This window comes from Monosiga brevicollis, genomic scaffold (genome assembly GCF_000002865.3).
Source record: "Monosiga brevicollis MX1 MONBRscaffold_14 genomic scaffold, whole genome shotgun sequence".
NCBI classification, from domain to species: Eukaryota; class Choanoflagellata; order Craspedida; family Salpingoecidae; genus Monosiga; species Monosiga brevicollis.
The window spans coordinates 499,722-511,986 of NW_001865051.1; the positions used below are offsets into that span (position 1 = coordinate 499,722).

Here is a 12,265-nt window from a genome sequence, read left to right on the forward strand (position 1 = left end):
TTTTTTTTTTTTTTTTTTTTTTTTTTTTTTTTTTTTTTTTTTTTTTTTTTTTTCTTTTTTTTTTTTTTTTTTTTTTTTTTTTTTTTGCATGTCAAGTCAGAGGAAAGCTTATCCTGTGAAGACAGCCTTGGATCGATGGAAATGAAGGCTCTTTTCATTCGTCGTTCACACGGTGAATGTTTTTATTTCCCAGATTCGAGTAGCTTGGGTCATGTGGAGTGCGTGACTGGGCTCTTCTGCGTGAGATCTCGGCATTCACGACATTAAACCACACCCTTAATCCCACAACCCGCTTGACACATCCGCATGAGAGCCCCTGGATTGGGATGTCTCTCGCTCTCTCTCTTTTTTTCTGCGTAAACAGTGAGCACTGCGGCAAATTCTAATCCACATGTCCAAGGACACCTCAAAGCATGAGAGGACACACCATTTGTTCAATTTTTGAATCATTATTGGTGTCTCTGATATGACAACAGAAAGACAAAGGAGCGACAAGTGGATACACAGCTGTACGGACGCGATTAGGAAACAATGATGGCGTCGTCGGTTTTGCTCTTAATCCTCGAGAAGCTGCACGTAGTTTGCAGGAAACAGACCAAACTGGCCGTTGAAGGCGCCTTGCCACCAACCCTCATCAATCTGATCAATGTTGGTAATAATGTCATCTGGGTCAAACGTCAACTCACCCTCTTCTTGCGCTTGGTCTGTGGCGAAACAGGGGCAAACCAGACCAAGCAGATTGACGTTTATATGAGAAGAGGCGTACAGGAGAGGCGGCTTGGATGAAAAACGAAGCGCAAGGATGAAGAGTGATTTGACACGCATTGGTTGCAGCATGAGTACCGACGTACAATCGTAGAGGGCCACGGCACGAAGACCAAGATCCTCGGCGTAAACACTCTCGGGTTCGGCTTCGTAGGCACCGTCCTGCGCTTGCTCAGGTTCATAGGCAGGTTCAGGTTCTGGCTCATAGGCAGGCTCAGGTTCGGGCTCGTAGGCAGGTTCAGGTTCTGGCTCATAAGCAGGTTCGGGAGCGGGTTCGGGTTCTGGGTTGGCCTACAAATGTATATGGTCCCCTCATAAATGTACCAGGCAAGGACGAACTGGTCTGATCCCTTACAAACATCACTGCCTCAAAAAGACCATCGAAAAATCGTACCGCATTCATGGCAGCCCGCCGCTCCTCACTCTGTTGCTCGAGCTGTCGGCGCTCAGCGTCGATGCGCTGTTGCTCCTCTGCTTGCTGTGCCTCAAGAGCAGCGGCACGAGCACGCTCCTCGGCTTGCTGTTCCTCCCAAAACTGGCCACGCTCTGACGCACTGGCCAAGCCCTCTGCTTGATAGGCATTCTTGTAGGTGCTGCCCACCGGTCCGCCTGGCGCAGAGCAGAGTGCAGAGTGCAGTGAGAGTGCGGTTGCACCACCCATCGCAGCGCAAAATGGAAAACAAGGCAATGCGAGGGCTGGGGCCACCACCAGGTCTCTTACTTGTGTTGGTGTTGGCAAACTCTGGACGAGCCTTTTCGCGGCTGCTGTAGTTGGCGCCCGAAGCCTTTTCCACCTGGGATTAAAATGAGCGTTGGCCCAAGACCAACGTCAGCATACGGCGGTTGCGGTTTGAACCGTGTATCACGGGAGGCGTACCTTCTTGAGAACGGTATCAGTATCTAGATCATCCTCGTTGCGAGCATTGATGGTCACGTGGGCACCGTGGAAAAAATTGGCAACGTCCCGCACGTGGTTTGCGCAGGTGCCTATAATTTTCCCAAGTTGAGCACCCAAAGGTGAGCGCAAGTAGGAGCAGCGCGTGAGCAAGGTGCTGCATGATGCTGCGAACAATGGATGGAAAGCCAGGCTTGACTCACCTTTGCGAAGGACCGGAGCCCCTTCGCCAGACCAGTTTACGAGGACAAACTTGAAAATGCCCGTGTTGGGGTCCTTGACACGGCAGAAGCCATACCTAGAGCAGTGGTGGGGGCCAGACCAGAGAGCAGCAGGAGCCTGAGAAAAGAGGAAAAGTGTAACGGGACTGTGGTAGGGTAGATTGGCTAGCACATGACCAGACAGATGAAGCGCTCGGGTACCGGCTACACAACGTACTGAACTTTGGAGCCATTAAACTCCTCCGCAAACTCGTCAAAGTCACCATCTGCGAGCATGGAACAGCCTCTTCAAACTGAGCGAGCGCCAGACTGGTTCTTCCGCGGTATCATTCAGCTCACCTCCAGTGTCGTAAATCTTCAGGGTATCGGTCTTGCCCTTGTAATCAGCGATGAGCCTGAGCAAGCACCAACGCCGACAATGCTTTGAGCTCAGCGCGAGCAGCTGTCACGAAGCAATTTGCATGTCTCTTGCACACGAGAGGGCCAGAAGGGAGCTGATGACGCACCAGCTGGTAGTCTCGTTGTCGCTGCAGACGGCGTTGTACGCTTCCGTCAGCTCGGCGCTGTTCGTGGAGAGATCAATCGACATGATGCAGGAGCAGAAGATGACGACAAGAAGTCGGCAAGCTAATCGCCTAGCATGCGGGCAAATTCATGTCGATGAGGTTGCGCAGGTCAGTCAAGCCAAGCATCATCGCTCGATGCGCCACAGCGATCCCGCCCCTCCCTCGTCACACTTGCGGCACCCATTGACAGGCCAGCATGTGTGAAGCGAAGCATTGGCGCGGTGCCCAGCACGACCACAACTCAATGCAGCGTCTTCGCAAAGCCCAGGCACTACCATTTCCAGCCCGGCACCTCCACCAGGGCAGCGACACCCTCACGCACCTCCAAATCCAAAATGTGACCAAGTAGTCGAAGTCGTAGCAGTAAGCAAGTACAGTAAGTCCACAACAAAATGATGATGATGCCAGCTGTCTTGTTGTTGTTCAGTGGCGAGAGAGAGAGAGAGAGAGAGAGAGAGAGAGAGAGAGAGAGAGAGAGAGAGAGAGAGAGAGAGAGAGGAGAGAGAGTTGGTTTGGTCGGTTTGAGAAAGAGAGAAAGGGAAAAGCACAACTACCACAGAGAGAGAGTTTGGTCGGGAGAGTTTGGTCGAGAGAGAGAGAGAGAGAGTGTGTGTGTGAAGAGAGAGATCAGAATGTCAGAATGTCAGAATATCTTGGGCTGCACCCAACTTTTGTTCCGCCCTCATTTCCCACACAACAGCAAACAGCAAACAGCAAACGGCAAACGGCAACGGCGAGTTGCGGAAGGTAGGAAGGAGGCTTGGTGTGTGCGTGTGTGTGTGCGTGTGTGTGTGGGGTGAGTAAAGTCGCGGCTTGGGGAATGGCTGGGTTCTCGAGTCGCGGTTTGATTGAGTTTGCGAACTTGGGCCACTTGCCCTTGATAGATCACATGCGGGGCAAGCTCGGCGCCAAACACACGAGCCGCAGATGGGTAGCTGACTTGCTCGCTGGGCCCAGGCGCATCAACTCCTCCCACCACATCTGGTGTCATGGGTGGGTGCTTGTCCCAGAGCAATGAAAAGGCGTTTTCCCAAGCCCCAGTCACAGCAGGGCCCGCCATCGCTGCTGCACGGGATCGTATGGCTTCCATCGCCTCTCTGCGTGATCTGGGTATGGCGCGCCCCATGGCGTCGAACCAGGACACAGGATCTGAGGTCGAATTGCGGGCTCGCCGGCCAAGCCACAAAAAAATGGCTCAAGCCAATTGGCAAGCCAATACCGCCTTTACATCCGCCGAAGACGCTGAAATCTTTCCACAACGCCCAGGCTCTATGGGCCTTTTTGACGACGGGACGAACGAGCTTCTTGACACCTTGCCGGCGCCTGCTGAGAGTTCTCCAGGCCGAGTTGAGGCGTCCACGGCTGCTGCTACCAGTGATGGTGATGATAGTTGGATGCAGGATGTTCAAGCCGAGATTGCAACAGCTCTTCACGGAGACACCCCCGCAAGGGTCAACACTCCTTCAAGCGCCCAGCCAGCGGCCACTAGCAGCCTGGATGTCTTGTCTGCACCAGGGGCAACTTCCTCCTCTGATGCACAGGTGGCGTCCTTCCTCGATGCTTTTAATGACATAGAGTCTTCCATGGCACTGGCTCTGGGCGAGCAGTCTCACTGAGTCGAGATCTGTCTAGCGTCACAACACTCAGCGGGGTCGCGTGCTCAACCCTTCAGCTAGTCTAGAACCTGCATGCTTCCCTCTGAGCACGTTGCTCCCGGCCTTTCATGTGTACTGTTGTTTGCGGCATCTGATTTCCTTCTTATATCTGACAATGAATAATTGCAACTGATTCGAGCAAGCCGCAGATATCTCGGGTCCTTCAACTGGAGCGGCTGCTGGCAATCAAGCATGGGGCGAGGAAAGCGTGGCTGTACAACTGTATAGCTGTTCAAAAGACATGCAGAATGGACACGGGCTCAGGTAGACCCTCATTGGTTATCCTCGTCATACAGTTCCTTGTGATCGCCCTCGTTGATGATAGCGGTCAGCAAGCGACGGTAGTTCCCTGTGTGCACCAGGCACAAAAAGTGGTTGAGTGGCTGAGATCATGGCTGCTCACGGAAGAAGAAGTGGAAGAGGGAACGATACAAAAAAAAAAAAAAAAACCAAGCAATTGCCCGCAGGAACGCTGAAACGCACAGCGAATGGCCGTTTCCGAGTCGAACATCTCCAACAGCGTCTTGCCATACTTTTGTTGAAAGCGTTCCTGTAGTTCAAACCAGATCGCACCGCCGTTATTTACACAGAATAGAAGCACACGGACCAAAAAAGAATTCTTGTGCGCTTGTGCGCCACTGCCGGTGTGCTAACTGACCTTAATGGCCTCCAGATCAACCTCTGATCGCTCGATCAACAGCTCAATCAAATGCGTGTTGTTGGTGCCCAAACCATGCATCGACTCGTAGATCTTGGTGGTGTAAAAGTCTGTCGCTCGAAATAGCGTGCAATGCACAAACATGTTCACGAGAGGTTTCGAGCCACGATGTCACGCGCCACATATCAAAAAGAGTCACCAGCGCAGTCTGCTCACCGAGGGGATCGCGCACAACGTCCACAATGGTCTGCAGACCCTTCTTGAGGTTACCACTCATCTCGCGCTTGATTGATTCGCGAATGTCATACTTGCACAGCTGCATGTTCCACCCCAATGCACGACGACCAGCCCCCATGTGTGAGAAGCAGGACGCTTCACAATTACAGCTACCTTGCATGCTTGAAAAAAGTCTCTTCTTGTTGCAACAGGCGACAGGTCTAGAAAAGCATTTGGGCTCATACCTTGCTGTATTCTTGGAAGATGGCTGCCAGCTGTGCATAGCTGCGCTCAGTGAAGATTTCCACAAACTTGTCTTCATTCGTACCCCAGCGCTTCTCACCGGCCTTGTACAAAGCCTCCGCATCGGCCTCGACAGCGGCTTGGTTCACGCTGACACCATCGGGGGAACGGGTCTTCTCTACCAGCGCCAGGAGCAGCTGCGCACGGCAAATGGTGCATGTGGCAGAGTTGGGGAGATCAGGGAGGAGGCACAGCAGTACGCAAACACATTATAGGGCATGTGCTCCAGTAGGGGCAGACAAGCATGGTGTAGAGCAGGTGGACCGGTTGGTGGGTAAAAGGTGCTGGCACTGACCTTGCGATAATGGCCATTGGTGTTGCCCGTGATGTCTATCGTTCACGTTTGAGAATAAAGGAGGTATGTATTAAAGCCACGCATCAAACAACAACAGGGTAGATCGTAACGATAGAGGGGTGCCTTGCGCTTGCACACATACCTTCGACCAGCATGCGATCGCCGGTCACGGTCTTGTAAGCCGTGTTGACTTCTCGAAGATATTGAGTGTTCTGCCACAAGGGCAGGCGGTTGTTGAGGCGGGCGTATGTCGTCATCGTGCGTCGATCGCAGCCTCCAAGGAAGCGAAAACTGACCTTGGTGCACAGAATATCAATGAGCATCTCATTGTCGTTGCCAAAACCCTTGAACGCTCGGTGCAAAAAGTGGGCATCGCGCTCAACCGCCTTGCGCGCCAACGCCTGCCAAAGTCAAACACAAAACAACAATGTATCAACAAAGGCGAGCAAGTGTACTGGGCAAGTTCTGTCCCAAAAATTCTACGGGTGGGCGCTGGCAATACCACGAGTGCCTTGGCAAAGTTGCCACTGGTATCATCATCCAAATCTTTGATCAAATCACGATCAAACCTGGACAAATGCAAACCATACATCTGAGTTTTGAGTCATTACAAACAATTGGTAAAACCCCACCAGAAAACAAAAAAAAAACAAAAAAAAAAAAAAAAAAAATCCTTCGCCTCTTTCTTCGATACCAAGGCAGGTGGCTTCAGGATTACATAAACAACGTACAGGTTAGAGTACTGCACGCGGATTTGGTCACGCTCCTTCTGCGTGCGACGACCAAAGATGCGAATCAAGGTCTTTTCGTTGGTGCCTGCATGCCAGGCACGCAGAACATTGCCATAGCATGCCACATTCAGGTGAGTCAGTTTCTTGTGCGGTTCGACTCATCGTCAAACGGGAAAACCACAAGAACAAATGGCACACAAAACTAAACAAAACACAAAAACATACCCCAGCCCTTGATGGCCTTGCGAACAGCCTTGGTATCTTTGTCCACGTCAAACTCGCTGTGGGTGGTGATGGTGGGGCGACGATCGTCAGCATCGCCGAGACGACCTCCAGATAGCGACGTGCCCAAGGCACCAGCTGCCAAGCAGACGAAATCACAGCGTGGTGGAGCAGCAGCTGTATGAGGCGGACAGCTAGCGATGCTTGCAGGATTGCTATGCCAATCAGCAAACGCACCCTTGGAGTATTTGCCGGACTTGTGATCGCGTTCCAATTCTGCGATATGCGAGTCGCGTGCAGCTCGCTGCTCAGCCGACTGAGGCCACAACCAGGATGGTTCGGTAGTTGTAAGATCACGCAAGGGTAGCCACGTTCAGGCAGGGGTGATAACGCAAAATGCAAAGGTGAGGCCAACCACAGCTTACCAGGCCCGACACCCAGCCTGACTTGGGGTCGTAAGCTCCAGCTCCTGCTGCTTGCAGTTCCTGCAATATCCCAGGGCAATCTCATGTGAGAAGACAAGGCACGACAACCATGGCACAAAAGTAGAAAGCAACGCGGGGTATGGCCGGCAACGGAAATCCAGGTTTGAATAAAATTTGCTTCACAAACCTGGGCGTAGGATGATTGGGCCTGACCGCGGCCTTGCCATGCGCTGGGATCTGCTCCAGGATCTCTGCGTGGCCAATGGCATTTGTCGTACAGTAAACCTTGAGCGCCCTCTCCAACACACTGGGATGTCATGAGACAGGTGTCTAAAAACCAAAGAGAACGTACGCATAGGCGGCATCGAGGTCGGCGGTCACGCCCGGGCCACCTGAACCTAGAGATGGTATTCGAGACAACAGTTTTGCAAGTCAGCCTGGGATGTCCGTTTAAAGGACACCGAGAAAGAAGTTTTTTCACACAAAAGCTCAGTGCTTTCCGACGGGAAGCCGGCAATGACAGACAAATGGGACTTTGGATGGCAGGATTGCGCAGCAAAGCACCTTGGTAGCTTCCCATCATGCTTTGGCCCACAGCTTTGGTATGACCCTGAAATTTGGAGATGTTGGCCTGGAAATGGTCACAGGGCAATCAGTTCAGAGCGACTGTAGCCACAGTGGGTATGGCTGGTCGTGCCTTAACGTACGGAGAACTTGACGTTGCCATCACCCGGCCGGGCCATGGACATGACGCCTTGCTCAAAGGCCGCCTCAAAAGCATCGTTTTCACCACCGTCCATATAACGGGCGATGGGGCTGTCCAGTGGCTTGTTGTACTGCTTCAAGTACTCAACTGCAAAATTGAGCGCCTGGCGGCGGCGACACAAGGCGGCATGGATACGAGCCAGATAAGCTTGACAATTACCCAGTGCAGGTATCCGAGACAGTCAAAACGATTGGAGCTACGCACGTTCTTTCGCTCCGCGATCGATGCACCCTGGCCAACCCAAACCATCACTTCCATGCCATCGTCTACAAAGCATCACCGTCGCATTGTCGGTCAAAATGCGCAGCATGTGAGCTGAGCGAGTTAGATCAATACAAGGAGGCACCAGCGGCCAAAGCCCTCGCACCAAGGATCATGACATCCGAAGGGTTGAGCAGCGAGCGCACGACTTGCTCGCCAGTAGCCACAAGATCCTATGCAACGAGGGGCACAGAGGTAGCGGCATTGGTGAAAAGAGCCCCTCTTGGCCACACGTGTGGGGGATTTCGCTGGTGACCCACCATCTTGAGCCGGCCGCTGCTATCGCTCACGCGCAGCAGACGCTTTTCCTCTGCAAAATGTGGGTTACAATGCCAAAGGTCAGAGGGCGAGTACACTCCGTGATCAGTCAGGAGAGCTCGCGCAAAAGGAAGGCCTACTATTCAAGCACGCACCGGGTTTGACATCTTCGTCTGAACCGCCCTCTTCGGCAGACATGACGGTGCCTTCGCCACCAATGGCGTGCCACCACTCTTTGAGGTTGCGGCCATCCTGATCAAACACCTCACGGTGTGGCTTGCCACCTCGCTCATCATCCAAGGCTTGGGCCAGGTTTGAAGCCTGCCAGAACACAGTGAATGTTAGTGCAAGCAAGCAATGTTCCACGGAGGTTGTTGCTGGCAATGAGGGTCTCATTGGCGGCGCACCTTGGCCTTTTCCATGGCTCCGGCCTCTCGGCCGTTCCAAATGAAGATACGATCACCTCCATCGTAGATGAACGAGTCACCAGCGTTGAGGCTCTTGTAACTGAGAGGAACTTCACGGCAAACGACGTGCATCTTCCCCTTGCATTGAAGGAGGCGCGGACGGTAGGTCTTCTCTTCCACGTGATTGAAGCCGGAATCAGCTCCACCCTCCATGAAGATCAGACGCTTGAAGAGCTTTTTGAAGCGACGCGACTCTTTGCCTTGAACTTCACGGTACTGCGTGGGAATGCCACCCAGCAAGTCATCCAGCTCGACCGTTTTGTATGCCGCGGTGCCATACTCATCCTGTGTCGAGTCCTTGCCTAGCGAAATGCAAGCAACATTGAGCAGTGAAAATGACAAGGGATGGGCAGGCCTGGATCAACCCAAGCAGCCAGTGAGGGAAGATATCAGAGACGAACCGATCCAAAAGTGAACGTCGTAGTTCTTGGCCCCAACACCGTTCTTGCGGTACGTGTGGAGGACGATGTACGAGTCACCACTGTAAAATTTCCCATAGGACTTTTTGGGCCATGGCACAACCTAAAGACCCGCATGCACGTGTGCGCAGAGCGAGAGAGAGAGAGAGAGAGAGAGAGGGAGAGAGAGAAAGAGAGAGAGAAAGGGGGGGGGAGAGAGAGAAATAAGGTCGGTCGAATTTTGAACCCCAAATGCATCTCACTCGGTCAGGTTGCATAATGCTGAGCGAGCGGACCTTGAATTGCTCAATGCGCCAGATCTCGATGCCAGGCTTGTCACCGGCGTTTTTCCACTGCCAGGTCAACAGGGCGAGCGGAACATCAGTGCGCAGAAAAGAGAGAGCGGGACGGGATCAAAGACACGGGTGGAGCTTGAGCAGGGCTGACAGCCCAAAGTTTGGGTGGTGGTGTTAGGGCGTACCGCTTCCTCATGCTCGGCAGCGGCTTGGCGCACAGCCTTTTCCAAATCAGTGCCAAGGTTGCCAATGTTGGTGTTGGCGAGATCATAGCTGCCAAAGTACAGACAAGGGCCACAGCCACCCGTCACACAAATTTAGCAACAGTAGGATTCTGTAGCACAGGGCCGGGCGACGCGGTTCGTATACACACCTGCGGCCCTTGCGACCTGGGCCACCCGAGGCCCCGATCGGGGCATCGAATTGACCAGCAGCAGCACGCACAGCCATGGCAAGGATGGGCGAGGGGATGGGCGAGGCTCTTGTTGAACACGGGCAGTACTCAGGGAGTAGTGATTTGCCCAAAACACGTCGCACAAGTCTTGTCGATCTATTATTGAAGCACAGTCAGCGCCACGCGAGTGAGCTGAGTCATTGGGTGTGCCAAGCAGCAGCATCCCAAGAATAAGTGCAAACAACGATCGAAAGAAAAAGAGGAGGAAGAAGAAGAACGGCATGCTAGAGCAAATATTCATCCCGAGCCACAGGGCTGCCGCTCCTCGGAACAGACGACAAGGATAGCGGGTTGCAGCATCACCACTGCCACAGCGATTTGTCAAGCTGAAGCTGGGGCAGGGTGCAATGCGCTCACAGCCTTGATGTCACCAAGTCCTCGCTCGCCCCGTTGCCGTCAATACAGAGGGCGACAATCCAAACCAGCGAGCCTTTTTCCCGTTCCCGCCCTGCCAGCTCCCTTCATCCCTCTGACTCCTCCCCTTCCTCCGCCCAGGCGCTGCCACACACACACACACACCCGACGGGACAAGCGCGCGCGCGCACACACACACACGGGCGCGTACTGATTTATCGTGACAAAGTGTCCAACTCAGCAAGACCCCGCCCATTTGGCAGTACGCGTTGCGATTCGGGGAGTTATTGAAGAAGGCAATGGGGATCAAAAGGAAGTAATCGTCGCAATATCGTTGGAAGTTGTCAGATGAGATGTGGTGCTTGTCAAAAGGTGAACTCGGACCAGTTGTCAACTATAGTTGCGAACAACGACTTGACAACCAACTTTTTGCAGCATTTCTCTCTCTCTCTCTCTCTCTCTCGCAGCGCACGATTCGGAACGGCAGCGGGCAGCAGTCACGCTGTGGCGTCCCGACGATCTCAATCTTAACGGAGGGCGGCAAGAGCTTGACAGTTGATTTTAGGAGAGCTGTGGTCCTTCACGCCGGGCAAGAGTATTGGGGCCGGCAAGACAGGACAGGCGCAAGCCGGGTACTTGCCAACATCATGGTGAGCCTGGGCTCTCTCGCTTCACTTGGGATGCTTGACAAAGCCTTGCGATTTGCTGGAAGACCGTTTCCTCTTTCTTCGCGGTCCAGTATCACCATTGAGCTGTGTCTGCTTACCATCGCATGTGTAATGAACGGCATGGTAGCCTCCCAAACCCAAGGGCAAGGGTGCACCCAAGAATGAGGCTGCAGACCTAGGTAGGTTGGCCCCGGGTCGCGATCCGTGTTTGCAGGCGTATGGCCTCTCATACACTCCATCGCGGGTGGTTGTCGCGTAGAACTGGAGAAGCAACGCGCCGCCAGTGCCGCAACGCGCCTTGAGGCAGACGCCAAAGCGTACGTTGGACCATGCTGCACGTGTCCGTTTGTGATTGTTCCCTAGGCTTCACGTCCACCCTGCTCTGCCCTTTGCTGCGCCTGTTGACACCAACAGAGCGCAGGAGCAGGAACGCCTTGCCTACTTTGCGGAAAATGCCGAACTCTTCAGCGAGCAGGTGCACTTGACGCCTGGCTTTGATCCTTCTGCTGAGCAGCGCTCCTGCCCACTCCGTTTGAAGCATCTCGATGTCGACAAGCTCACCTCGTCCTCCTTGCTCCCCGTTGTCATCACCAGGCCAATGCGGTCCAGGAGCTCTTCGCTCGATTGCAAGAGTCTTGCCGTGTGCACAAGGTGTGATTGCGCGGCTTGGTTGTTTTTCTCTTTGCGGCTGTGCTTCTTGCTCAGCCCTCGGCACGCTCGCGTGTGTGCTTACACTGGCATGACTTGTGCTTAGCGCAAGGCCGACGGCCAAGAAGAGTGGCAGCGCTTTGTGAAGTGCGACGACACTCCTGATTTTTTGGATGCACGAAAAATGCATCGCTTTTGGGAAATCTTTCATGATAATCGACGTATGTGTTTCAACCCCCCACCCCCATCTTGCCAAATGCTTCCAAGACGCATGGAAGGCACTAGGCCTTCAAACTGCCATCCCTGTTTAGCAGCCCGACGCTGGTGAATGATTTTCCTGTTCCTTTCCACCGCTTTTAGTGACGGTGGACGAAGGCATTGTACAAACCATCTCTGTTGATCCAAGCCTGGAGCTGCAGCGCATCGAGACGGTCCGCGCATGGGCCCAGAGTGCGCGAGAGCTAGCCATTCAGCTCCAAGGTTTGCACTGGCGAGCACGCTCGAGGCCTTCCCGTCAAGCCCGTGGTATGTTCCCTCACTCGCTTCTTTGTGCTGTATCTCACAGCTAGCGGTGAGATACAGCGTGCACACGCGCTGGCCACGGCTGCCGAAGACATGCTCCGGCATGGTCAACTCAAGATGGACGACATGACCGNTCAGCTGCTCCAGGTAGCATTTGTCATGCTATGTACGGACTGTCAGCCTTCTGTGGTGATCTCACATGACTGGCCCGTGCACCCCTT

General features: G+C 53.6%; 3 protein-coding genes across 3 annotated transcripts in view; 1 reads left to right on the forward strand and 2 right to left on the reverse strand.

The window, feature by feature from the left end:
• Positions 1-441: 441 nt before the first annotated feature.
• MONBRDRAFT_37542 (uncharacterized protein) lies at positions 442-2,830 on the reverse strand. The gene is made up of 10 exons (XM_001746900.1): positions 2,770-2,830; positions 2,388-2,516; positions 2,221-2,276; positions 2,099-2,147; positions 1,864-1,958; positions 1,643-1,752; positions 1,487-1,559; positions 1,160-1,374; positions 852-1,056; positions 442-704 (listed from the first exon to the last, which is right to left on the reverse strand). The coding sequence occupies exons 2-10, from the start codon at positions 2,468-2,470 to the stop codon at positions 556-558; spliced, it is 1,035 nt and encodes a 344-aa protein (XP_001746952.1). The 5' UTR covers positions 2,471-2,516; positions 2,770-2,830; the 3' UTR covers positions 442-555.
• Positions 2,831-4,374: 1,544 nt separating this feature from the next.
• Positions 4,375-9,848, reverse strand: MONBRDRAFT_26446 (uncharacterized protein; the record flags this gene model as incomplete). Its single annotated transcript, XM_001746901.1, has 26 exons — positions 4,375-4,451; positions 4,586-4,652; positions 4,761-4,870; positions 4,977-5,076; positions 5,222-5,395; positions 5,425-5,609; positions 5,717-5,786; positions 5,871-5,975; positions 6,077-6,143; positions 6,306-6,390; positions 6,531-6,665; positions 6,765-6,843; positions 6,953-7,012; positions 7,166-7,259; positions 7,305-7,350; positions 7,517-7,583; positions 7,660-7,821; positions 7,923-7,984; positions 8,086-8,152; positions 8,240-8,289; positions 8,393-8,558; positions 8,645-9,006; positions 9,106-9,226; positions 9,399-9,455; positions 9,584-9,671; positions 9,772-9,848. 26 exons carry the CDS (start codon positions 9,846-9,848, stop codon positions 4,375-4,377), a joined length of 2,733 nt encoding a protein of 910 aa, XP_001746953.1.
• A 706-nt stretch (positions 9,849-10,554) lies between these two features.
• The window catches only part of MONBRDRAFT_26447 (uncharacterized protein), a gene marked incomplete at both ends in the record, with an annotated part of 5,358 nt that continues 3,647 nt past the window's right edge, over positions 10,555-12,265 (forward strand). Inside the window, 8 exons of the mRNA XM_001746782.1 lie at positions 10,555-10,710; positions 11,002-11,053; positions 11,134-11,191; positions 11,289-11,349; positions 11,469-11,525; positions 11,629-11,743; positions 11,883-12,002; positions 12,088-12,210. Of these exons, the coding sequence (XP_001746834.1) occupies positions 10,555-10,710; positions 11,002-11,053; positions 11,134-11,191; positions 11,289-11,349; positions 11,469-11,525; positions 11,629-11,743; positions 11,883-12,002; positions 12,088-12,210 (742 nt within the window). The remainder of the gene's footprint in view (positions 10,711-11,001; positions 11,054-11,133; positions 11,192-11,288; positions 11,350-11,468; positions 11,526-11,628; positions 11,744-11,882; positions 12,003-12,087; positions 12,211-12,265) is intronic.

Excerpts from the sequence above, each read along its gene's own strand:
- MONBRDRAFT_37542 (XM_001746900.1), bottom strand. The coding sequence starts at position 2,470 with ATGTCGATTGATCTCTCCACGAACAGCGCCGAGCTGACGGAAGCGTAC. Across the intron at positions 1,959-2,098 it reads TTTAATGGCTCCAAAGTTCA|GTATGGCTTCTGCCGTGTCA; the intron begins GTACGTTGTGTA and ends CCACTGCTCTAG. Across the intron at positions 705-851 it reads TGCCGTGGCCCTCTACGATT|ACCAAGCGCAAGAAGAGGGT; the intron begins GTACGTCGGTAC and ends GTTTCGCCACAG.